Source organism: Panthera onca, chromosome B4 (assembly GCF_046562875.1).
Source record: "Panthera onca isolate mPanOnc1 chromosome B4, mPanOnc1 haplotype 2, whole genome shotgun sequence".
Classification (NCBI taxonomy): domain Eukaryota; kingdom Metazoa; phylum Chordata; class Mammalia; order Carnivora; family Felidae; genus Panthera; species Panthera onca.
In genome coordinates this window covers 13,557,646-13,582,582 of record NC_138345.1, presented here as the reverse complement: position 1 = coordinate 13,582,582, position 24,937 = coordinate 13,557,646, and the positions used below count along the sequence as shown (strand labels likewise).

The 24,937-nt window shown below is 39.9% G+C and overlaps 1 protein-coding gene across 1 annotated transcript; it reads left to right on the top strand.

Moving 5' to 3' along the window:
• The first annotated feature begins 12 nt into the window (after positions 1 to 12).
• Positions 13 to 20,104, top strand: CDNF (cerebral dopamine neurotrophic factor). Its single transcript, XM_060659287.2, has 4 exons — positions 13 to 441; positions 12,246 to 12,373; positions 13,679 to 13,820; positions 19,441 to 20,104. Exons 1-4 carry the CDS (start codon positions 339 to 341, stop codon positions 19,617 to 19,619), a joined length of 552 nt encoding a protein of 183 aa, XP_060515270.1. The 5' UTR covers positions 13 to 338; the 3' UTR covers positions 19,620 to 20,104.
• Positions 20,105 to 24,937: the final 4,833 nt, after the last annotated feature.

Here is a 24,937-nt window from a genome sequence, read left to right as displayed (position 1 = left end):
CCAATCAGCGTGAAGGTTTCGCCTTTCCTCTCGGACTGTCTGCGAATAGCTTCAGTGCGTCCCCCAATCCCCCGCCCTACCGGAAAAGCACAGCGTGGGCGATAGTGCGCATGCTCCAGTGAGGGAGGGACTGGAAGGGGCGCGGACTCTTTCTAGGCCCTTTCCTGGAAGCCAATGGAAACTGCCGATTGAGTTGCGTCACTTGTCCTAGCAACTCCGGGCAGATTTTTTTCCCAACCACTAGCCGGGCTCTTCTGCGTCCTGTAACAGCCCGGGCCGACAGCAGCGTGGCTGTTGGTGGACGCAGGTGGCGAGGCGTTTGGAGCGGCTGGCTCAGCATGCGGTGCGCGGGCCCAGCCGCGATGGTGGCCTTTTATGCCGGGCTTTGGGTCTCTAACCTGGGGCCGGTGCTGGGCCAGGAGGCCGGGGCCGACTGTGAAGGTGAGCGGTGTGAGACCTGCTTGCATGGCGGTGGCACCGCGCTGCAGCGCAGCTGTTGTCGGCTTTGGCTTCTCCCGGCCTGGGCTATAAATAACATTTAACTCCGGAAATGTAGGCCCAGTTCCTGGTTTCCCATCGCCTTCTCCCAAGCCTGGGCAAAACTTCGATCCTGGCCCAGTGATACCTTGAGGCCGCGTTCTGGTTTTGAGGTTATTGAACTGCGGTCAAAGGTGGAGGGTTTGGATTTGGATTAGATCTTGTGCAGACCCCCTAGCTTCCGAAGACCCTGACGCTCTGCATTGGTTCTGCTGCAGCTGACGGGCGCGACTGGCCTCTCCCTGCACAGATGTCTTTCAAATTTAAATGTCTGATTCCCAAAAGAAAAATAAAACGCTAAATTGTCTGTAATTGAGTTGAGGTGGCTTAAACCAGAGAACGTAACTAACGTTTGTTTAGGGCTTTACAGAGAAAAGTTGCTTTACAAAGGAGTACATTAACTCCTGAAGAGGAATACCCAGCAATGATTCCTTTTCTGTTGGCAGAACCTCAGCTGTGCACTTGCAGTCTGGACACGTGAATCTAGGTTGTGCACCCCCCGCCCCCCCGCCCCCCATGCCTCTCCCTTGCAAAATCAGAGCGCTAATACCTACTTCAGAGGGTGGTTAACAAGATCAAAGAAGATAATAGCTATGCTAGCTATGCTAGCCCCTTGCTTCTGGTCTACTGTAACACTTCCATTTTTCATTCACTGAAATAATTTATATAAGTGTATATTCTCCTCACTTGTTTATGACCTTGGGACTCTATCCCTACTTACCAGGAAATTATAGGGTCACAATATACACTGAATACTGGATGACCGTAGTTTGTATAGTAACTTAATGAAGTCTTAAGGGTTGGAGTCCAGTTTTATGTCGGCCCTGCAATAATTAAACTTCTCTTCAGAAATTTAAAAGATCTACACGATGTTATTTTAAAACTTTGTATAGATATAGATAATTGTTCAGCTAGGTTATAATTTTGCTTAAAGATCTCTTATAACTGTGTCCTGTACATTTAAAGCAGAATTTGTGAGACATTAACAACTGATTTGATTACTTACCGATTTAATTTCTGGAGTGTCTACCTGAAAACATTTCAGATAAGCCAGAGCATCTGGACTTATTAAATGTGAAGCTTATGCCATCTTTCCTGGATTTATTAAAGCATATTGTGATTATTGCGTGTCTGACTAGACCTCATTTTCTACTGTCTTTGCCCCTCTTGCTCAGTCTGCTTCCACCAGTCTGGTGCCCTGACTGTTCTTGGACCCACCCAGGTCACTCCTGCAGTAAAGCCTTTGCACTGCCCTGCCTGGAGAGTTCTACCCCAGGCAGTCCACTAATTTTTTCTCTCCCTTAACTAAGGTCTCTGCTCAAATAGTTTATCTAAGAGGTTTTCTTTGGCCATCCATTTAGGATAATAGTATGACTTTGTCACCCTCTATCCTCATTACCATGTTTCTTTTTCTTCGCAGCCACAAGATACTTTTATTTATTCCCCCAGAATGTAATCCTTGAGGGTAAGGACTTTGTTTTTCAACAGCCTAGACCACCGTCTGGTACTTAATAATTGCTCAATGAATATTTGTTAAAAACATGAATGAGAGGCTGTTCTATTTAATGTTCTGTTCCTATTAACAGCATTAAGAACAAGTAGGACTTCAAGCTCTAAAAGAGAACATGACTGTTCCTCTAGCTGAAAACACTGGATAAAATAAAAATGTAAAAATATTTTTTAAGTGTACCTTAGTAAGGCATACCCAGAGGCCAAAGCCAAGGTGGAAGTGGAAACTAAAAGAAGGAAAAGGAGCAGAAAGATGGCTTTTGCCATGAGGGCATTTGTTACCTAGACAATCTTAATTTAGGTTTTCATGGCTTTGGTAAAATAAAGAGAATGAAGACAAAGCCCAGGACCTTCCCAAGGTAGGAATGTAATAGTAGGTTCTCCCCCAATTCATTTGGAACCCCAAAGAGTTAGACCTTCATTTTAAAAGGTGACCTGGAAATAACCACAACTCTACCCCCATCATTAGAGACTAAAAGGACTTGTGGTTCTTGAACTTTGTACCAAAAGGGAAAACAAAAATGTGTCCAGATAACTCATAATCACAACATAGCCTGCAAATGCATGGAGGCCCAAATGCACACAACCTGAGTAGTCTGAAGCATCTCAAACTGAAATTTTACTTTAAAGGGATGTTAAGCAGGCATCAGCAGATGTTGCTCTTGCCTGTAGGAATCCACCTTTAGCCCAGTCTGCAAATAATTCTGAGAGTCAAAGTCTAAAAAATAAAGCTCACATTCAGAAAAGTGGAGACTAGTGGGAGACACAACGCAGAGATTAGTGGAAAGGCTTCAGGTACTGGAATTATCAGGCACAGAATAGAAAATACATTTATGATGTTTAAAGAAAGAAAGGAAGGGACTGAACATATGAATAAAGGGTAAAAGACTATTTAAAATGTCCACCCATATTTGGAAAAATACCAGATTAAACATCTACAAATAGAAATTGAAGGGATTAACAGCAGATGAAATATAGCTGATAAAAGAATTAGTAAAAAGATTGAAGAAATTGTCTCCAAATGAATCATTGGGAGAGAAAGAAGGAAAAAAAGAGAAAATCTCAAACACAGCCAGAGAAAAAAGACTGATGACCTTCATAGGAATGGCAATGAGATTGTCAGATGATTCAACAGTGAAAGACCCAAAGTCACACAGCTAGTAATTATAATTAGTAAAGCCAGGATTTGGACCCAGCGGGTCTGGCTTCCGAGCCCCATGCACTGAATTACTACCTATACTCCTTTCTGGTGTGGTGTTGGGAACTAAATTATTTAAGGAAATTTTACAAATAAAATTGGAACAATGAAGTTGTATACAAATTATTTAGGAAGTTCTGGCTATTCTTAAAACTCTTAACTCCTCATAACATGTGTTATGTTTGTAGATAGTAATTCTCCCTTAGCCTTGCACCAAGACTAATGTGGTGTCTTTTTAATTTTTTCCCCTCCCAAATCAAGCAAATAATGTGGGATTGACTTCAGTTTTAGAAGGTGTGGATGGAACTGTTGAAAATAATGTTTCTAGCCCACTGGTAGTTTAATTATTCCACTAAACTGACTCTAAACATTTATCATTATCTTTCTGAAAAAATTGTAGCTCTTTTCCTGCAGGTGGCATTATGCTATTTTTAAAATACTGTTTTTTCCTTTTGGGCCCTGACTGATAATTGCTTAATTGATCTGTGATGACACTTTAAAATTCTAAATTCAATTTCATTAATACTACCAAATGTTTTTAATAATTAAAATTTTTTTTAATGTTTATTTATTTTTGAGAGAGAGACAGAGCATGAACGGGGGAGAAGCAGCCAGAGAGGGAAACACAGAATTTGAAGCAGGCTCCAGGCTCCGAGCTGTCAGCACAGAGCCTGATGCAGGGTTCGAACTCATGAACTGTGAGATCACGACCTGAGCCGAAGTGGGACGCTTAATCGACTGAGCCACACGGGTGTCCCAATATTACCAGATATTGTATTGAGCATGTTGGGGATTTTTGTGAGAGTCAAAGATATTGTGGTGAGTTTTTAACATAAATTCAGAAATATTTCAAACATACAGAAAACATTTATATAACATATACTTAGGATCTAGATTGATTAAATGTTAATAATTCGCTACATTTGCTACCATTCTCTGTCTTTAAAAAAATAAAATACAATGGCTTTAGCTACCGTTTTCTTTCCATCCTTTCCAGGAGAAATGTCTGTTCTGAACTTAACGTGACTTTCTTTCCCATTTTTAAAGAGCTTTTACTATAAATGTATGTATCCACAAATAATCTATGTAATTTTTTGTGATCTTACATGTATATGATTGTACATTGTACATACTTATGTGCAACTTTTTTCACTCAACATTATTTTGGGGCAGTTATGTACATTAATAACTATAGATGTGGTTCATTCTTTTTAACTTGTCTCTAGAATTCCACTTTTTGAGTGAAATACAGTTTGTGTAACTATTCTCTCTCTGAGGTTCTGTTAGGTTCTTCCCACTTTTACATAATTTTAAGCAACGGTGCTCTGAATATTCTTATACATGTCTCCCTGAGCACATATGTGATGATTTCTCTAGGTCAAAGAACAAGAATTGCTGGGTGATAAGTTATATGTATTTCCAACTTAACTTTTCCCTACTGGACTGTGTTTTTCTTACAGATATGCAGGAGCTCTTTTATTCACCCAAAAAATACATGCCTCACATCCAATTGAGTTCTTCACTGAGGACAGAGCAATATGGCGTCAGTGGGAGAGGTGACAGAAGCTGAGGGGTGAGAAGCAGTAGAAAGTCGGGTCATCAGGGCCTGCGGGACAATCTAAAGACTGGATTAGACTCTGAGTGATATGGAAAACCATAGGAAGGTTTTGAGTGGATGCAGTAGCATAATTTGACTTATATTTTTAAAGAATCTGGTTAGAATGTTGGGAATTCAGTGGGTCAGATTATAGCAATCCTCTGGCCAAGAAATTCTAACAATGCAGGAGCAAATATAAAAATATCATAAAGGAACAAAGAGCTGACAAGATAAAAAGACTTGCTAGGGCAAAATTAAAGGGGAAGAAGCAATCCTGAATGGTAAACGGAGTTTATGGTCATTTTGCCTGGATGACACTGGCCAAAGTAAAGCTAATCTTTGGTATGAGGAGGACAGAAGTCAAAGCCCAAGACTTGTTTTAAAGGGGGAGTCTACTGGGATGTTCTTCTCTGTTAATCTGGGGTTTCCAAAGCGTTACTCCCTCAGACAAACAATAAATCTAACCCATCCCTGCCCACAGAGACTGTAAGGAAAATTTCCTTGACACTGACCAGAAGAGAAGAAAGGAATAAATATATTTCTGAGAGATTATAATCACAAAATGTTCTCCGTTGGGTTTACAGCTAAAATTCACATGGATGGTTCAGTCGGTTAAGCATCCGACTTCGGCTTAACTCATGATCTCGTGGTTCGGGGTTTCGAGCCCCATGTCAGTCTCTGTGCTGATAGCTTGGAGCCTGGAGCCTGCTTCGGATTCTGTGTTTCTGTCTCTCTCTGCCCCTCCCCTGCTTGCGCTCTCTTTCTGTTTCAAAAATAAGTAAACATTAAAAAAATTCACATCAGGGGTCCAAAAAATTATCAAGCTATCCATTTAGTTTAAAGTATTCCCCAGCTAGTGGCTCCTAAGCCTGATAAATATGAACACAATCCCTTTATGGACGTAAGGCATCTTCATTTTCGGTCTCAAATAATCTCCACAAATACATTTCAAGTGACTCTAAGTGTCATGCAGGACAAAATAAGCAGCAAAGAAATAATCAAGTGTGAAGGGGAGGTCAAGGACTCTGTTGTTCACAACAAACCTTTTATAACTCATTGACTTTAAACTAGGTGTGGGGAGTGTCAGGGAGAGGAAGAGAGGAGAGACTTGGAAACCACAAACATTCTTTAAGCGTTTTTGTTAAAGACAAGTGGGGGAATCGGGTGGTATTTTGTGGTGACGGGGGATGTGGTGTTGGGAGAGTTTCTTGTTGTTTCTAAGATGTGAGAAGTAACAGCATGTCGTGGGCCAATGGGAAAGGAGACCGGAGGGAGAGGCCAGAACGCAGGAGCAGGGAGTTGATAGGATCTCCTTGGCAAGTAGCAGGTTTGGCAAAGCTCATTCACAGAATTAAGACAGAACATGCAAGGACAGGTGTGGTAGGTGTGGTGGCAGAAGCAGGAGAGTTCCCTCCTGTTGCTTTTGTCCTCTCAGAGAAATAGGATGTAGGATCATGAGGTGGGAGTGGAGGTATCAGACAAGGTTTGAGGAGAGAGAAGCTTTGCAATCATCCCTTGGGGTGTGGGATGTAGTGTGAGAATGGTCAATGGAGTAGGGTTGTTGAGTAGCTCTGATGGCTCACTGGAAGTTAGTGGTCATGAATTTAAAGACCAACGGGCACCACTGTGTTATTTCCTCCAGCCACGTGCAGCCAGCATAGGTACAAACTGGGTGGAGAGATGGTTTGAACCAGGGTTGGGGTTTTGCTGGGTGCATACAGCAAGGGAGGGAGATGCAAGGGAGTTGAATTTGTGTGCAAAGGAGCAATTACACTGTTGACCATAGAACCTAAGCTGCGTAAGGAAGCGTGGTGACAAGGTGGAAAAATCAATGGATTGTATGTGTGGGTGGGTGTTGGGTGTTAGAGGACATGAGCTGGGAGGATAGGAGTGATGGTCAGACAACGGGACGTTTCAGCTGAGATTATAGAGGTTATACTCATTGGTAATGACTGGACCTAAGAATATGACCATAGGGATTTTTCATGTCTTCTAGATATTAATCTTTAGTCAGTTATAGAAGTTGTAAATATCTTCCTCCAGCTGGTGGCCTGTCTTATCTTTTGTTTATGATTTTTTTGGCATTACAAAAGTGTTCAATTTTGCTGTCACCAAATGTATGATCTGTGTTTTGGGACCTTTAAGAAATCTTTCTCCATGCTAATGTCATGAAGATGCTTCCCTGGTTTTTCTTCTAGAGGTTTTGTAGTATTGCTCTTCCCATATAAATCTCTATTCATTCACCTGGGGTTCAGGTTCGTGTGTCGTTTTAGGTAGAGATCTAAGTCTTATCTTTTTCCGCAGTAAGTTGTCTTAATATCATTTATTGACCAGTCCATTTTTTCCATCCATTGATTTTTAGCATCACTTCCATCCTATACCAACCTCCTCTAAAGGTGTCTATTTGTTTCTAGACTCTATTTGTGCATCTGTTTCTATACTGATTCTCTTGGTCTGTTTCTGTGCCATTCCCACAGTGTTTTCAGTGCTGTAGCTCTAGAAATGAATCTTGATATCTGATAACGTCTACTCCACCAACTTCCCCCTTTTTTTCTTCTTCAAACACTTCTTGGCTTTGATTTGCTCTTGTTTCTTCGTATGTATTTTTGGACCAGGTTGTCAAATCTATAAAAGTCCTATTGGGGTTTTGATTGGAATAACGTGAAATGTACAGATTTATTTAAAAATAATTACCCTCTCAGGGCGCCTGGGTGGCTCAGTTGGTGGAGCATCTGATTCCTGATTTCGGCTCAGGTCATGATCTTGTGGCTGTGAGATTGAGCCCTGCATTGGGCTCCTTGCTGAGCATGGAGCTTGGGATTCTCTCTCTCCTTCTCTCTCTGCCCCTTCCCTGCTGGTGTGCGTGTGCTCTCTCTCTCTCTCTCCAAATAAATAAACATTAAAAAAATGATTATCCTCCATAATATTGAATCTTTCCATCCATGAACAACAAGGCTTTATCTTCTCATTTCTGAGGTCTACTTTAAAGTTTTGATCAAGTTTTGTAATTTTTCCTCTAAAGCTTTGATACATTTCATTAAATTTATTCCTGGTTACACTAGAATTTTTATCATGATTGTAAATTATACCTTATTTTAAATTTGCAGTTTCCTCATCATGTCTTCTTATCACTCTGAAATTCAGCAATTTTGCATAATGTTCTCCTTATTAAGAATGTTTTTCTACAGAGACAATCATATAATTTGCAAATGATAAAATTTTTTTCCTTTCTAAATAAACATTTGTTCTGTGAGCTAAGACATCCAGTTCTATATTGAATACAAGTGTTGATAAAGGATCATTTTATTGCTAAGTAGGACACTTGCTGTAGAGTTTTTGTGGACATACTTTGTCAACTTAATGTAGTTTTTTTCTAGTCTGAGTTTGCTATGTGTCTGTATGTGTCATACTTTAATCATGAGCCAAAACTGGATTTAATCAAACACATACACATCTATTGAGATGATCATATAATAAATTGCATTACTATTCTAATTTTATTATTTTTATTTTTTAAAGTTTATTTATTTAGTTGGGGGGGGGGAGGGGCAGAAGAGAGGGAGAAAGAGAATCCCAAGTAGGCTCTGTCCTGACATGGGGCTCGAACTCACAAACTGTGAGATCATGACCTGAGCTGAGATCAAGAGTCGGATGCTTAACAGATTGAGCCACCCAGATGTCCCTGACACATATCTTTATTAATCTAACTAAACTGCTCAAAGTGTTCTTTTTCAGGTTTGCAGTTTTAGTTACCTATGGAAAATGAAGTTTTAGATCTATTATACCCACCCACGTCTGTCTCCTGCACACCCATTCCCCCATCTTATATACATTTTTTAAATGTTTATTTATTTTGAGAGAGAGAGAGAGAAACGGTGGGTGGGAGAAGCCAGAGGGAGAGAGAGAGAGAATCCCAAGGAGGCTCTGTGCTGTCAGTGAGGAGCTTGATTCAGGGCTCAATTCCCACAAACCATGAGATCATGACCTGAGCTGAAATTAAGAGTTGGACACTTAACCGACTGAACCACCCAAGCGCCCCCATTTTACATACATTTATATCACCATTTTGGATAAAAATAAATCTCAGGGTTTATATTGTCGTGCCCACATAAATATCATTCACAGGTGAGTTATCTAGTGCACCAAGATTTCATCTTTCATGAACATCTTTCTCCCCTTGAATTGAAACTAGCCTCAATTTTTCTTTGAATAATTTTTATTTCAATCATTAATTTATCTTCACATTTTTTTTTTTTTCCTGATAGAACTGAAAATCATCTCTGAACATGTTAACTACATCAGGTAGTCTATTGGTTTGGTTTTCTTTTAAAAACTTAAGTTGAATGCTTAATCATTAATTTTCCATTTTTTTTACTGAAAGATACATACTTTATGTTATGAATTTCCTTAGAAGTACTGACTTAACTATAGTCCTTAAGTTTTATATACAGCATTTTTATTGGAATTAAGTACTAAAAATTGGACATTCCTATCACTACTTTTTCTTTGACCCATGGGTTAGTTAGAAGTGTGTATTTAAAAAATTTCCAGGCATACAAGAGGATGGACACTGAGTTGTATCATGTTATTTTTGTTACTGATTTCTAATTATATTCAGGGAAGGTGGCCTGCTTGGTACAGAGTTTTTGGTACTTGTTGAGACCTGCTTTTTGGCTTACTACCTGGCAAATTAATGTGAATATTGCATATTTTCTTAATAAGAATTTCTCTAATTTGGGGGAGAAGAGTTCTATATGTTATAAGGTCAAATTTGTGAATAGTGCTCAAATGTTTAATGTCCTTATTAACTTTTGGTCGATTTGATCAAATAATTGCTGAGAGAGTGTTCAACCATCTATTTTTATTGTGAATTTGTCAATTTCTTCTTATAATTCTATAAGGATTTTCTATATTATTAGGCTATGTTATTGGCTGTTCATTAGTTCAGAACTTTTTTTATTTATTTTTTTGGTATTTCTGGTAAGTGCTTCATTTTCTGATTAGTAGTGACTGTTGTTATTCTCAAAAAGTGCTTTACAGAGCTAAAGTAGATTTTGGTTAGCCTTTTTCAGGCATATCTTTTTATTTTTAAAGTTTCTTCAATTTTGTTGTTTTTTGTTTTTTCAAACTCTTTGCTGTAGCCTCATACTTTTTACGTGACTCTTATATTCAGCATATAATTGAATTTTTAATAGTTTTACTCTGAAAAATCCTGTTCTAAAAAGGAGAGTTTAATACATTCATACTTATTGTAATCAGTGATATATTTGGATGTTTTTCTCCTACTTAATTTTGTGAGTATTTAAAAACTTATTGTGCTTCTTTCTTTCTTTCTTTCTTTCTTTCTTTCTTTCTTTCTTTCTTCTCTTTCCTGCCTTCTAGTGGACTGATAAATGTTTTAACAATCCTTCCCCATGCCCTGCACCAATACTGATCTGAAAGTAATCTTTATATTACTTATACTTTTAGTTATTACCCTTACATTGTTAACATGATTAGTTGGCTAAAAATTATTATGACTTAACAAGAATATTTCTCTACCCTCTTCCTGGGTGGTAAAGGATCTTAGGAAGTTTCACGTGAATTCTCCTTTATTTTCCATCTTATGTGTTGGGATTGTCCTGCATTTGGATTTTACCCTATGTTTATACCCCTACATGCTCATTATTATTGTTTACATAGTTAATCTTGATTTAGATTTTTCTCCCACTTGCCATTCTCTTTTCTCACATTACTTCTTGTGATGTGTTTCTCCTTTCTGGATTTTGCCTCCTTCTTCCTGCATTTTATCTTTTAGCGGGGCTCTTAAAGTGCTTTGTACATAGGATGCTCAATAAATATTTATTAAAAAAATTAACTTAATCAAATGCAATAGTTTAAACTACACTAGGTGTCTAGTTTGTATATTAGGGTGATCGGTAGATCTTGCCTCATTTACCAGACCGCTAGATAATCAGACACTTGATTATTAGGGATGGGGGACAGAGCACATTACCTGGTTTTTGTTAATACCATGAATCAAGAGAGGGATAGAGAGCACCCAGGGCCTTAGCACTCTCCACTCTTCCTTAGTATGTTTCTCTAGAATTCTCTCTTTTTTTAAGTTTTCTTTTTTAACATTTATTTATTTTTGAGACAAAGAGAGGTAGAGAATGAGCAGGGGAGGGGGAGAGAGAGAGAGAGATACAGAATCTGAAGCAGGCTCCAGGCTCTGAGCTGTTTGTTAGCACAGAGCCCGACGCGGAGCTTGAACTCACAAACTGCAAAACCATGACCTGAGTTGAAGTTGGACGCTCAACCGGCTGAGCCACCCAGGCGCCCCTCTCTAGAATTCTTTCTGAATCTAGTGCCACTGTTTTCCAGCATAAGCTTCTGGCCTCCATTTTCTTCTTTCCTACTTGGACCAGACACTTGCCCCATCTGAGAAAGCCACATGGAAAGCAGCTTCCTCCTAGGGCAGAGGTACCTACTGGCTAAGTGTGTAGGGCCCAGGTCAGATGAGCAGGGATTTCATTCCCTCTCTAGCACTTATTAGGCAAGTTAAGTGACCACTCTTTGACTCAGCTATCTCATCTGTAAAATAAGGATAGTAATGCAATTATATCCACACTTTGTTGTGAGACTTGAATGGGTTAATAATATACATTCGAACAGTGCTAACACCTGTTAAGTACAACCTTAAGTACGGTTGTTGTTGTTGCCTGTGCCACTTCTCAGCTCCCTCCACCCCTTCGCTGGCTCTGGATGCTGAGATTGAATATGATTGTTCAGTTTGGAGTTTCATGTAGGTCCATGATGATAGAACATACAGACATATGCAGACGACCAAGGGGTTTCATATAAGATATGTATTCAGGTTTTCCTCTGTGCTTTAAACAAAGCTGTCCCAAGCATCATATCCTACATAAAGCTATATTTTCTTTAAGGGTTAAATTTTGAGGGAAAATTCTCATTTTAGGTTCAACTTGATTCCAAAGATTGATTCATTTATTGATTCAATAAGTATTATTCAAGGCCCAATACTAAGTTAATAGCTATAGGCCCCAAACCATTCTTTTTTTTTTTTTTTTAATGGTTATTTATTTATTTTGAGAGAAAGAGAGAGAGCACACAAACAGGGGAGGGGCAGAGAGAGGAAGAGAGAGAATCCCAAGCAGGCTCTGTGCTGAGAGTGGTGCTTGATTCCATGAACTATGAGATCATGACCTGAGGCGAAATCCAGACACTTAACTGACTGAGCCACCAAGGTGCCCCTGGCCCCAAACCATTCTTACTTACAATTTGAATCCATTGTCATAATGTGTTGAATCATATTTAACTTTTTTATTTGATGAGTGGGACACCCACATAGGTGTGGTAATAGTTATATTAAACATAAATACATAATTTCTTTGATTCTTCTAGTATGTAAAGAATTCCTGAACCGATTCTATAACTCCCTGATAGCCAGAGGAGTCAGCTTTTCCCTGGACACCATAGAAAAGGAATTGGTCAGCTTTTGCTTGGATGTCAAAGGAAAAGAAAACCGCCTGGTATGGTACATTTTCACCTTTCATTTTTCCCTTATGCTTGAAGAAAAGTGTTAATGGCTTCGATTCTCATCTTAGTCTTAATGTCTCCTGCTTAGATGCTTGCCTCAAGGATGTTCACTGTAGATAGCAAGCAGAAATTGATCTTCCAGTGAAGTGTACTCATGTATTTTCATCTAGAACGTATCTGGTTTCATTTTGCTTTCTGAATAAACCATAGGCAACCAGTTCCATGTTTTAAGTCAATTCACACAAATTCCTAATGACAAATTTCTGTCCTGGGTTGAATGGGTAGACTTTCTCTTTCTTATCAAGACTATTACAGGGGTGCCTGGGTGGCTCGGTCAGTTGGGTGTCCGACTTCGGTTCAGGTCATGGTCTCACAGTTTGTGGGTTCGAGCCCCGTGTCAGGCTCTGTGCTGACAGCTTGGAGCCTGGAGCCTGCTTCGGTTTCTGTGTCTCCCTCCCTCTCTGTTCCTCCCCTGCTCATGCTCTGTCTCTCTCTCTCTCCTTCAAAAATAAATAAAAACATTTAAAAAAAATTGAAAAAAAAGACTATTAGTGAAACCTATCAAAACATTTTTATAACATCATTCATAACTAATTCTTCATATTATTTTATAATGGTGTTTTCTGAGTATACAAAGATGACTTATTTCAACATAGTGTTTCACTTCACTACAGATAATTGTAGGCCAATTCATTTCGCCTAGAATTTTCATGTTCAATTTGTCAGTTAAATCTGCATTGTTGACTGTTCACCACTGACACATTGTAAACCTCTCAGCATTTATTTGTGCCATTAAGTTTCATATTTTTAAATGAAAGTGCTTAAGTTGGGCAGCTGGGAAGGCAGCATAGCATGATGGGGAAGGGTATGGACTCTAGAGCCACAATGGTAGATTTTTCCATTCTGTCTCTTCTGCTTGCCAGCTGGGTGACCTTCAGTTGGCTTGGGTGTAAAATGGAGATAATTATAGTACTTACTTCACAGGATTGTTGTGAGAATTCACTAAGTTAAGACCTTTAAAGCCCCGGGAGCAGTGAGAGCAGCAGCACCTGACACAGAGAAAACACTTAGCAAGTGTCAGCCCTTATTAGTCTTTGAGCATCGTGTGAATCGCAGGGCACTTCTAATTAACATGATCACGGGGATGGAATCATTTGTTTTCTGGTGTCTTAGTCAGCAGGGGTTAAAATTTAATAGCTGGGCCATGAAAACTAGGTTAACCTCTCTCTCACTTCTCTGAACTATATTAACTTTTTTCCGTCACCCAGCGACACTAAATTATCTTTGTTCTCCATCAGTGCTATTATCTGGGAGCGACGAAAGATGCAGCCACAAAGATCCTAAGTGAGGTCGCTCGCCCAATGAGCGTGCATATGCCTGCAACAAAGATTTGTGAGAAGCTTAAGAAGATGGACAGCCAGATCTGTGAGCTGAAATATGGTATAATGGAGTCAAATGTATTTTTCCACTATGTCCAGAGCATTGCCAATTCTCTACACCGAGGGCCCTGTTTCTAAAACGTGAATGTGGGAAGAGAAGGCATTCTCCGCTGGCCAGTAGGTCGCTGGGCTGCTGAATGGTGCCTAGCGACATCCGAGCTCCTTTGGGGGAACAGAAAGGAGTAAAGCGCAATCAGCACTAGGTAGAACCGCCAACCCAGATAGCAACGTTTAATCTCTTACCTCACCAAGGCAAGGCCGACTATGTCTGTCAAGGAAAAATTCAAAATGTAAAGGGAGCAGCTACTCATGGTAAGCTCTTAAGGCAAAACTCTGCATCGATTCCAAGGTGATGTCAGGACTTTGCGGTTTTAAATACGACTATGACTTGTTCCCCTAGATTCGTCTGTCATTCTGCCGGGTTTACATTTTAGGAAGTAGGTTATTCACATCAAGTCAGGTTTTGCTTGATGAAGTAACCTTATCGAGGGTGCCTAAAATAAACAGTGAAGAACAGAAGAAGATGTCCTATTTAAAACAGTATCCTTGGCCTTATGAATTCCACAGATATAGATCTATTCTTACACAGTACTGAGGATTTGTATCTGGGCCAGCCTTTTGGGTACACTGAATAGGTGTGATAAAAGCCATCCCTCCCTTAGTCTATCCTTAACACCTGAGATTCTACCAGGCGAGACTCATTTCTTTTGCTTAAGTCATTTTTTTTTTTTATGTTGCATATCCACTGTAGTATTGTAAACTACCTAAGTAATTAGCATCCAACTCTGAATTACCTTGGTCTTATTTTCCAAGATAGCTGTGTAACATGCCTATGCACCAGAGCAACATAGCTGGCTTTAACTAGGTTTAAGTTCGGAAGATACCAAAGGCAACCTATTTCTCAATTTTTTTGCCAAGGACAGGCTCTCATCTCCAAGGTAGTGATTATGGGGAAGGCATCCATTTTTATTGGCTTCCAAGTAATGAAGTAGAGGCAGGAATCACTGAGTCCATATAAACAATATTCACAGAAGGGACAAACTATGCTGATTCTTTCATTTGCCAGATGTATTTTGAGCAATGTCTGCTATATTCAAGGGATCCTACTTGGCTCCTTGAATAATAGAAAAATCAGTCAGATATTATTGAGAAGAAACACATACTTACTAATGTTTTCGCAGTGATGGCCACTAGAGGCCCTTGGGGAGCCATAAACTAGCTTTAATTTTGGTATCAACATTTTCCTTACTGTTTTAGGGTTACAGAGTTTTTCCTGTTTTAAAATTAATGCCAGAAGCCAAGTTCTCTAGAAAAACTCAAAGATACTACTGACACTAGCAAGAAAGTTTTTTCTCCCCCTCAATCATTTATTTATTTATTTTTTCAATCATTTATTTTGACTGGACTACTAGTTCTAAATTCTCTTTCCCAGCTTATTGTTGGCAGGAAAGTTGAGATTGAACAGGGTCTTTGAATTGTGGTATATTAATAATTTGAGCTATCAAAGCTTCTATGTTTAAAGGTATTTTGTTAAGTCAGCCATGAAATTAACAAACAAGGTAAGTGTAGAGTGGATCATGTTTTCAATTAGAAAGGTGTCATTTGGTTTTTGACCCGAAAGAAGGTTTTTGCTATCTCTCTCTCTCTTTCTTGTTTTTTTTTTTTTTTTTAAGAATGGGGATCACTATAAAAATATAAGCGTTCTCGGGAGCACAGAGTGTAGCTGACCCTCCAAATAAAAAAAAGTTTGAAAATGTCAGCTTTTATTATTTTATTTTTATTTTTTCCTCATTTATTGAGACTTAATTGACATAAACATTGTGTAAGTTTAAGGCATGTACCATGTCGATTTGAAACACTTATATATTGCAGTATCACCACTGTGTTAGCTAACACCTCCATCATGCCTTACGATAACCATACCTTTTTTGTAATGAGAACATTTAAGATGCACTCTCTCAGTAACTTTCAAGTGTATAATACAACGTTATTAACATAATTACCACGATGTACATTTTAGATCCCCAGAGTTTGTACCCTTTGGCCAACCTCTTCGGCCAATTTCTCCACCCCCCAGCCCCTGGTAACCATCATTCTACTCTCTGTTTCTGTTAGTCTGGCTTTTTGACATTCTGTGTATAAGTGATACCATAGAGTATTTGTCTTTCTCTGTCTTATTTCACCTAGCATAATGTGCTCAAAGTCCATTCATATTGTTGCAACGAGCAGCATTTCTTTTCTCATGGCTGAATAACACTTCATTGTATGTATATACGTTTGTATCAAACACAGACACAGAGCACATCTTCTTTATCCATTCATCTATTGACACTTAGGTTGTTTCCATATCTTCGCTATTCTGAAAAATGCTGCAACGAACATGAGAGTGCAGATCTCTCTTTCATATCCTGTTTTCATTTTCTTTTGATATATACCTAGAAGTGGGATTGCTGAATCACTTGGTAGTTCTTTTAATTTTTAAAGGAACCACCGTACCATTTTCCATAGTGACTGTACTAACTTACACTACCACCAACGGTGATTTTTTCCAAATCATTTCCAATACTTGCTGTCTCTTAGGTTTTTGATGACAGCCATTTTAACAGGTGTGAGGTGAAATCTCATTGTAGTGTTGTTCTGCATGTTCCTTATGATTAGTGACATTGAGCACCTTATTATGTACCTGTTGGCCATTTGTATGTCTTCTTTGGGAAAACTGTCCATGTCTATTCAGTTCCTCTGCCAATTTTTTGATCAGATTGTTTAAATTTTTTTTGCTGTAGAGTTGTATGAGTTCTTTATATATTTTGGATAGTCACCCCTTATCACATATATGATTTTCAAATATTTTCTCTCATTACATAACTTGTTATTTATTTTGTTGATGGCTTCTTGGCTGTGCAGAAACTTTTTAGTTTGATATGGTCCCACTTACTGATTTTTGATTTTGTTGTTGTGCTTTGGTGTCATATCCAAAAAATCGCTGCCAAGACCAATATCAAGGAGACTTTCCCTAGGTTTTCTTCCAGGGTTTTTATAGTTTCAGATCTGATGTTTAATTCTTCAATCCATTTCAAGTTAATATTCATGAGTGGTGAAAGCCAAGGGTCCAGTTTCATTTTTCTTCATGTGGTTATCCAGTTTTCCAAACACCATTTATCGAAGAGACTATTCTTTCCCCATTGCATATTCTTGGCTCCTTTGTCAAATCTTAGTTGACCGTATATGCAAGGGCTTATTTCTGGGCTTTTGATACTGATGGGATTTTGGAGTGATGGTGCGGATCAGGAGCCAATGGCCCAGAAGGAATTCTTGAGACATCTTTGGTGCAAAAAGGTGATTTTATTAAAGCATGGGGACAGGACCTGTGGGCAGATAGAGCTGCATTGGGGTTGTGAAGAGTGACTGGTTATATACTATGAAGATGGGGGAGGTAAAGTCAAAAGGGAGGCCTCCAGAAAGACGTTGATATGCTAAAGAGGACTCCTAAGATACCTGAGGCTTTGCTATTGTCAAGCTAAGGTTATTTTCCCTCTAGTAAGGCATTAACATTAAGACACCAGGGAGTTCCTGGAGAAATGTTCTACTCTGGATTTGCTTCAAGTATTTGTCAATGGGCTGCAGGTTATAAAGACATTTAATGTCATTTATATTTTCTTCTTCTTCTTTGTTCCCCATATCACTGCGGAGGGGAGGGTGATGTTAATGCTCCAGGAAACTGAGTCAGTCTATGGGTTTCTGGAGGCTAAGCTATTGATAAGATTACCTTTTTCTTGTAATTTTCTAAAACATCTATAAACTGATGGAGACTCCTGTGTCGCATGACTGTGAACTCTATCACTGGCTCTACCACTGGCTTTTTTTTTTTTTTTTTTTGCCTTTGTTCTTGGGCAGCCAGGAGTGCCTGAGGAATATCACGCATATCCCACCTGGGGGGAGGGGGTATTGTTAGGTAGTGCCCAGCCCTCAGCTTGCCTTATGCTCTCTCATCAATACTACTCCACTGGTATGTGTATGTGTCTGCTTTTATGCCGGTACCACCCTGCTTTATTATAGCTTTGTAGTATGGTTTGGAATCAGGAAGTGTGATGCTTCCAGCTTTGTTCTTTCTGAGGATTGCTTTGGCTAATCTAGGTCTTTAGTGTCTCCGTACAGATTGAGTTGTTTTTTTTTTTTTTCTTTCTTTTTTTTTTCTTTCTTTCTTTTTTTTTTTTTTTTTTTTTTTTTTGTGAAAAATGCCAGTGGAATTTTGACAGGGATTGCATTAAATCTGTAGATGGCTTGGGGTAGGATGGGCATTGTAACAATATTAATCTTCTGATCCATGAACATGGGATGTCTTTCCATTTGTGTCCTCTTTAATTTATTTCATCAAAGTACTGTAGTTTTCAGTGTATAGATCTTTCACCTCCTTGGTTAAATTAATTCCTAAGTATAAAGTGCCACTTTTACACTTGAGCACACTTACTGGAAATTTTTGATAAATCACTTGACCACTATGTTAGGTTGTTAAAAGGCTTTTAAATGCCGTGTTTATTATGCAGGGAAAAAGGAAAGGGCTCCTCAAGAGAAGTCAAGCTGTAAAACTCCTGTGCTGCTACCAATTGTTTAATAAGCAAGCTTAAATATTGTATCCATGTTCAAGCACATGCCTGTCATGGGGCAGGGGGAAGGGGATTTGCCGCTGGAAGGAAAGAATTTCCTCTTTCTGATGGGGAAATTATGAGTATGTCATAGATGAGCTTATTTTTTTTTTCTTTTTCTTTTTGAGTTTGGCAATAGAGAAGTAGTTGAGTTCTTGACATTTTCTGCAGATAGTCTGTAAATGAAAACAGTAGTCTTTCTCCAGGAGTTAGTTGTTAACAAGAGTCGATAGCAAGAAGGTAAGGAACCAGATTGGCCGGCACTAAGGCACTAGCATGAGAGAAGTGGGTATATCCCAAAGGACCGGAAAGGAATGCTGTGATGATTTTGTAATCCCAGTAGGGGCAGAGGACCAAGTGAGTTCAAGCAGAGAACCGAAACAATTAAGGATCAATGAGAATGTTCTTAATTTTATTCACGCGTTTTGGTTTCTTTGCATTCGTATTTAAAAACTCTTGACAGTGCTTTGTAATAGGTGTGCCCCTCTGTTTTAATGCAGACATATCTTCGTACAGAAAGTGAACCGTCACTTTCTAGTTAATTACGACGGAGGGCTTTCGATCGGCCACACTCAAGGCCACCCCAAGGCATTGCAGTTTATCAATCCCCTTCTTTTTTCCTGGGGAAGAACGATTAGGAGGCAGCCACAGTGGTTTTGGTAATTATGATCTTGAGAAGCCATGGAGTGGTCGCAAATACTGCAAAGCTACCCACGCCCCTGTCTTGGAGCAAGTTATAATTTCCTGGAGAGCAAGTTTAATAGAACGCAAATGATGCCACTAGCTTTGTAGATAACACATTTTCCTTAGGTAGATCTTGGTTTCCATAGAAATTGGAAGTGTTTCCCACTTTGGAACAAAGGGTAGTCGGCACTAAGATAAGTAACACCACTGGCCTTTCTAGGTGTTTCACAGTTGTTTTGGTTTTTTAAAAAATGTGCTTCCCCCCCCCACCCCCCACCCCTTTCTGTCGTTTAGAAAAGCAGTTGGACCTGGCATCAGTGGACCTATCAAAGATGAGAGTAGCGGAGCTGAAACAGATACTGCGCAGCTGGGGCGAGGAGTGCAGAGCCTGTGCGGAAAAAACCGACTACGTGGATCTGATCACAGAACTGGCCCCCAAGTATGCAGCGGCGCCCCCCAAATCAGAGCTCTGACCCTCGGGCGCCGCCCACGCGCCCTTGATGGGAGACACAGTGACTCTGCAGGATACGGACTTGTGGGTTAGGAGTAACCGGGAGCTGCGCTGTATGTGGTCTCATACTTTTTGTTTTGCTAATACAACCAATCAAGACTTGCTTACGGGGGTTGTAATTAAAATGTAATATCAGTGGCATCTTACATTTGCAGTGTGCAAAAACCTGAAAGTGCCTTTCTCATAATGTTTGGGAGGATTGTATGTATGTCATCGTCCGTTTCCTTAAAATTGGGAAACGCGAACGACTGAAAAATGGATGAAGTTGAGTCCAAGAAGGAAAACAGTGCCCAGAGGTCCCCCCTCTGTGCACTAACTTTTAATTAAATATTTTGGTTTAGGGTAAAAGAACAATGTTTGGTTTACCTAACTCCCACCTTCAACCCTAAGCAATAACACGGCATAATCAAAAGATTTTGAAGAGTAAACTGTGTATTTTCAACTGCACATCAGTCTACATTCTGGCTCTGTTTGGTATCAGATGTGGGAGGGCAGGAGGCACTACTTGAAATGAGGGTTTCCCAAAAGAATACCTATTTAAACCTACCGAAAGAAAATAGATGGAGAATCCAAGCAAGTATAGCCAACGTTTCAGCAAACCGTATCAACGCTCAGGCTGTTGATTGAACCAAGCTCAAGGTGTTTTCTACTCCTTTCTACCACGTGTTAGACAAGCTTTTGCCAGAGGGCTAAAGCCTGGGAAAAGGGCCTGCAGGCAACATAGAGCTCTATGGTTCTTTATCAGCTGTCAATTGTAAAATCGTTCTTGGCTCTATTTTCTGGCCACTAAGAGCAAGAACCCCGGTGTACAGAGGCTGACTCCTGCATGGAAGGTGGAGGCAGGGAAGGGCTGCACAGCAGCTCAAGGGAACTTTCTGGGGTGACGGGAATGTCGTATATCTTGACTGGGGTGGTGGTGACATGGATGAATATGACTGTGAAACTCATCCAGTAGTATAATTAAGATCTGGACATTTTATTGTATATAAATTTTATCTAAAATACTGCTTTAAAAAAGTATTTGAAAATTCCCTGGACTTACTGATTCAAAATGTCTCGCTCATTTAAAGAATTGGGCTTACAGGGGTGCCTGGGTGGCTCAGGTCGGTGGGGCCTTGGACTTCAGCTCAGGTCATGATCTCACGGTCCGTGAGTTTGAGTCCCGCATCGGGCTCTGTGCTGACAGCCTGGAGCCTGGAGCCTGCTTCCGGTTCTGTGTCTCCCTCTCTCTCTGCCTCTCCCCATCTCATGCTCTCTCTCTCAAAAATAAATAAAACTGGAAAAAAATTTAAAAAAATAAATAAAGAATTGCACTTACTGGGAGTCATTTTGGTGAGTGGAGGATAAATTTTCCAGACTGAATGTATATGTTGAAAGTATAATTTTCAGGTTCAAATGCTGCACAGCTAAACAAATTTTCAGTTGGGCAGCTAGGACATAACCGAACTTGTCAGAGAAATGGTGGTTAGTAACTTAAAATTGAGAATAAAAAAACTTTAGTGTAATACATGGCCAAAAGAGTTCCTGTTTCTGAATTTCGGCAGCTTGATCATAATGTGTAAATGACTCTACCTTATTATGAATTATATTTTTAAAAAGCCCAAATTTAGGTGTTTACTTTTTGTAACCTTTATATTTGTTTTTCTTTAGTGCATTTTGGGAAACTTATCATTTGAAAACAGAAACTTATCATTTGAAAGCAGTTTGATGTCTGAATTCAAAATCAGGGCATATTTTTCAGTGTCATTTTTTCAGGATATAAATCTAGGTAATAAGAACATGGCCCAGCAGTTCATTCAAATCCATGATGTTTGGTCTGGCTTTTCAAAGAGCATTTACTCTATGTTAGTGCCACTGAAACTTTCCAACTGTGCACAGAAGTCACCCGGGGGGGGGGGGGGATCTTGTTAAAATGTGGACTCTGATTCAGGAGGCCTGGGCGTGGGGGGGGGGGGGGAGCTGAGACTGCTTCTCTTTCTTTTAAAAAAAATTTTTTTTTTTTTTCAACATTTATTCATTTTAGAGAGAGCACAAGTAGGGGAAGGGCAGAGAGAGAGGAAGACAGAATCCAAAGCAGGCTCCAGGCTGTGAGCTGTCAGCATAGAGCCCAATGTGGGGCTTGAACTCAGCAACTGCAAGATCATGACCTGAGCCGAAGTCGGATGTTTAACTGACTGAGCCACCCAGGTGCCCCTAGACTTTGCTTTTCTAACAAGCCCCTAAGTGATGCCTGTGCTGCTCTGTCACACTTTAAGTGGACCTTGCCGTTGATTTATTGTCTTCAACCGCCAATCTCAATCAGTTGGGTTTTTGACAGAGCTGAATATAACAACAACAACAACAACAACAACAACAACAACAACAAAACAAATGACAATAAATGCACAAGAGTTGATTCTCTTATGTGGAAGTCCAGAGATAGCTGGTCTAAGTAAACACGGCAGTGCCACGAACTTATTAGGGATTTAGTTCTTACCTTTTTGCTTTACATCAGAGGGGCATGTTCCATCCTTAACCCATGGTCTAAGTTGGCTCTGGAGCTCCTTTTTCCAGAAGGGAGAAGGCTGCAAAGAACTGCCTTTAAGCTGAGCCAGACTTTTGAGGGCAGCCTTCAGCCCTTCCCTTCCTCTCACCCCTTCCCCACCCGAAGGTCCACTTCCATTCAGCACTTTGCTTATAGGTGATTGATCAGAACTTAAGCACTTGCCAAACCTAGCTGCAAGGGAGTTTGGGAAATAACATCCTTTGGTTGGGTTCATGGCTGCCCAAGTAAAATCAGGATTCTTTTTTCACTGAGGAAGAAGAAATAGTTTGTGGCCACAAGCCATCTCTGCCACACAGCATAAATATTTTGTTCCCATGAATGTTGGTTGTAATTCCCGGTTATTAGACCCTGAATAACTCTTCCTCCTTACTATTTGCTTCTTTTGTAAATGTAGGCAATTATGTCTTTCTTTCTCTTTCTGGTTTGACAAGAAGCAACTACTGTTTTTCTATTGTATTTTCACTTTATTTTTTTAAAACATTTTTTGTTAAAGTTTATTTATTTTGAAAGAGACAGCGCATGAGCAGGGGAGGGGCAGAGAGGGAAAGAGAGTCCCCAGCAGGTTCCGCGTTGTAAGTGCAGAGCCTGATGGGGGGCTCAAACCCATGACACTTTGAGATCATGACCTGAACTGAAACCAAGAGTCATATGCTCAGCTGACTGAGCCACCCTGGTGCCCCTATTTTCATTTTAAATTGCTTCCTCTCTCATTGTGTGTGTATACATGTGCAATTTTTGTTGTTTTTAGCTATAATCGATAAACACACAAGACTTTTTTCTTTTGTTTTTGAGAGAGAGAGGGTGCGAGTGAGGGGCAGAGAGAGAGAGAGAGAGGGAGACAGAAGCGGGGCTCACTTAGATTGGGGCATGAGTTCTTCCATGTGGGACTCGAACTCAGGAAGCATGAGATCACAACCTGAGCTGAAGTCAGATGCTTAAAGACTGAGCCACCCAGGCGTGCCCCCCCCCCCCTCCAAAATCTACAAATCGGGCATTCTGACAAAAGTGACAAAACTCTGGACTAAAAATGTTCATTTAAACAGCAGCAGTCTGGGGCAGACATTATTCCTGATCTATTCTGGATTTCAAAATGTCCAAGCAGATGACCCTTTAATTTGATGGCTAAATACACATGGGAGATGAGATCTAACATTTATAAGGTGTAGTTTCTTGAGTACGGATATTTGTCATCCACATTCCACTGAAGAGTGTTAAATTTAGAACAAATTAGATTGGTGTACAGGATAAGACAATATTTGATTATCAGATCCTTAAAAAACAGCAGAGCCTGCTGTGATCCAGAAGCTCCATCTACGGGTTTGAGCAGCTCTTTGGAAGTGTCTTTTCTAAGCAGACGGCTCAGTTTGTTATCTTCCAGACTCATCCAGAAGAAGTGACTGTCAAGTGCCTATCCTTTCACAGGGTATTTGAAATAAAACAGTGCCACCAAACATGAAACGGAACAGGGGGATTAGCAGCATATACTGCGTTTTGGGGTTGTTTTCGGTATGCTTTTCACTGATAAAAATTTTCAGAATTTGGCATTGTGCAGGCACGCTTGGTGCTGAGTTTCTAAAGCTCACCAGGATTTGAATGAAAGCTGTAACGTGTGAGACAGAAAAACTAAAAATTAAACTGTGAGAATTGACAGAGGTAAGGTTGTTACTTGCCACTGAGGTGGATCAGTTTTAGGGCAGTGTTTTTTGTTTTTTTTTTTTGTTTTTTTAAAATTTTTAAATGTTATTTAAATCCAAGTTAGTTAATTTATAGTGCCATAATGATTTCAGGAGTAGAACCTAGTGATTCATCACCTACCTATAAAACCCAGTGCTCATCCCAACAACATGCCCTCCTCTTAATCCCCGTCACCCATTTAGCCCATGCCCACCCGCCTCCCCTCCAGCAACCCTCAGTTTGTTCTCCGGATTTAAGAGTCTCTAATGGTTTGCCTCCCTCTCTCCTTATCTTACGTTTCCTTCTTCAGGGCACTATTTTTTTTTTTTTTTTTTTAAAGCTTCTCAGGTAAGATTTCCCTGTGAGGCTGTCATAGTTACTTTACAGATAATTCTGGCAGTTCCCTCCCAGCCGGGGTGGTGTGGGACACTCACCCTGTGTAGAGGGGCTCTTCCTCAAGTTGACCTTGCAAGCTACCATACCTGGGAACATAGAGCTGCTTATTAAGATACTGTGCATTAGTTGGTTATACGTGTGAGACATAGATTGATCTGCATTTAGAACAAAAGAAGGAAAAAAAAAGAACACATAAAGACGTATCAATACAGGTCCTCAATCCATTACCGAAATACTTGGAGCTAGGTGTTCTTGGAATCCACCATTTGTCAGATTTTGGAAAGACAGGATGGGGCATATGCTAATTATTTCATAATCACCTAGGGGCTTGGGGCAGCACCCACAAAACCCTCTCATAGACCCAGGTCGGGCTTTGTCATCTGAAGGAGATGAATCAGGTGCTGCTCGTCAAATGAGGTACGAAAAAGTACCTTTTATTTTCACAGCCTTTTGGATTTCTGGATCTTGGATGAGAGATTGTGGCACAGTAATTCTGTGGTGACTCCAATCTAGGTGTTATCAACCATTAATTAAGACTTTGGGTCTTCTCTGATAAAACCTCTACCTCCCATAGACTAGTCTCTCTTGGATAGAACTTCTTTCTCCTAGGAAGGAGTTGAAAAGCACCTGAGAGCCTCACAAAATTAGGACTCCAGGTGCTTTGC

Coding starts and splice junctions, on each gene's coding strand:
- CDNF (XM_060659287.2), top strand. CDS start 339: ATGCGGTGCGCGGGCCCAGCCGCGATGGTGGCCTTTTATGCCGGGCTT. Junction 442..12,245: donor GGCCGGGGCCGACTGTGAAG/GTGAGCGGTGTG, acceptor TGATTCTTCTAG/TATGTAAAGAATTCCTGAAC. Junction 13,821..19,440: donor GATCTGTGAGCTGAAATATG/GTATAATGGAGT, acceptor TCTGTCGTTTAG/AAAAGCAGTTGGACCTGGCA.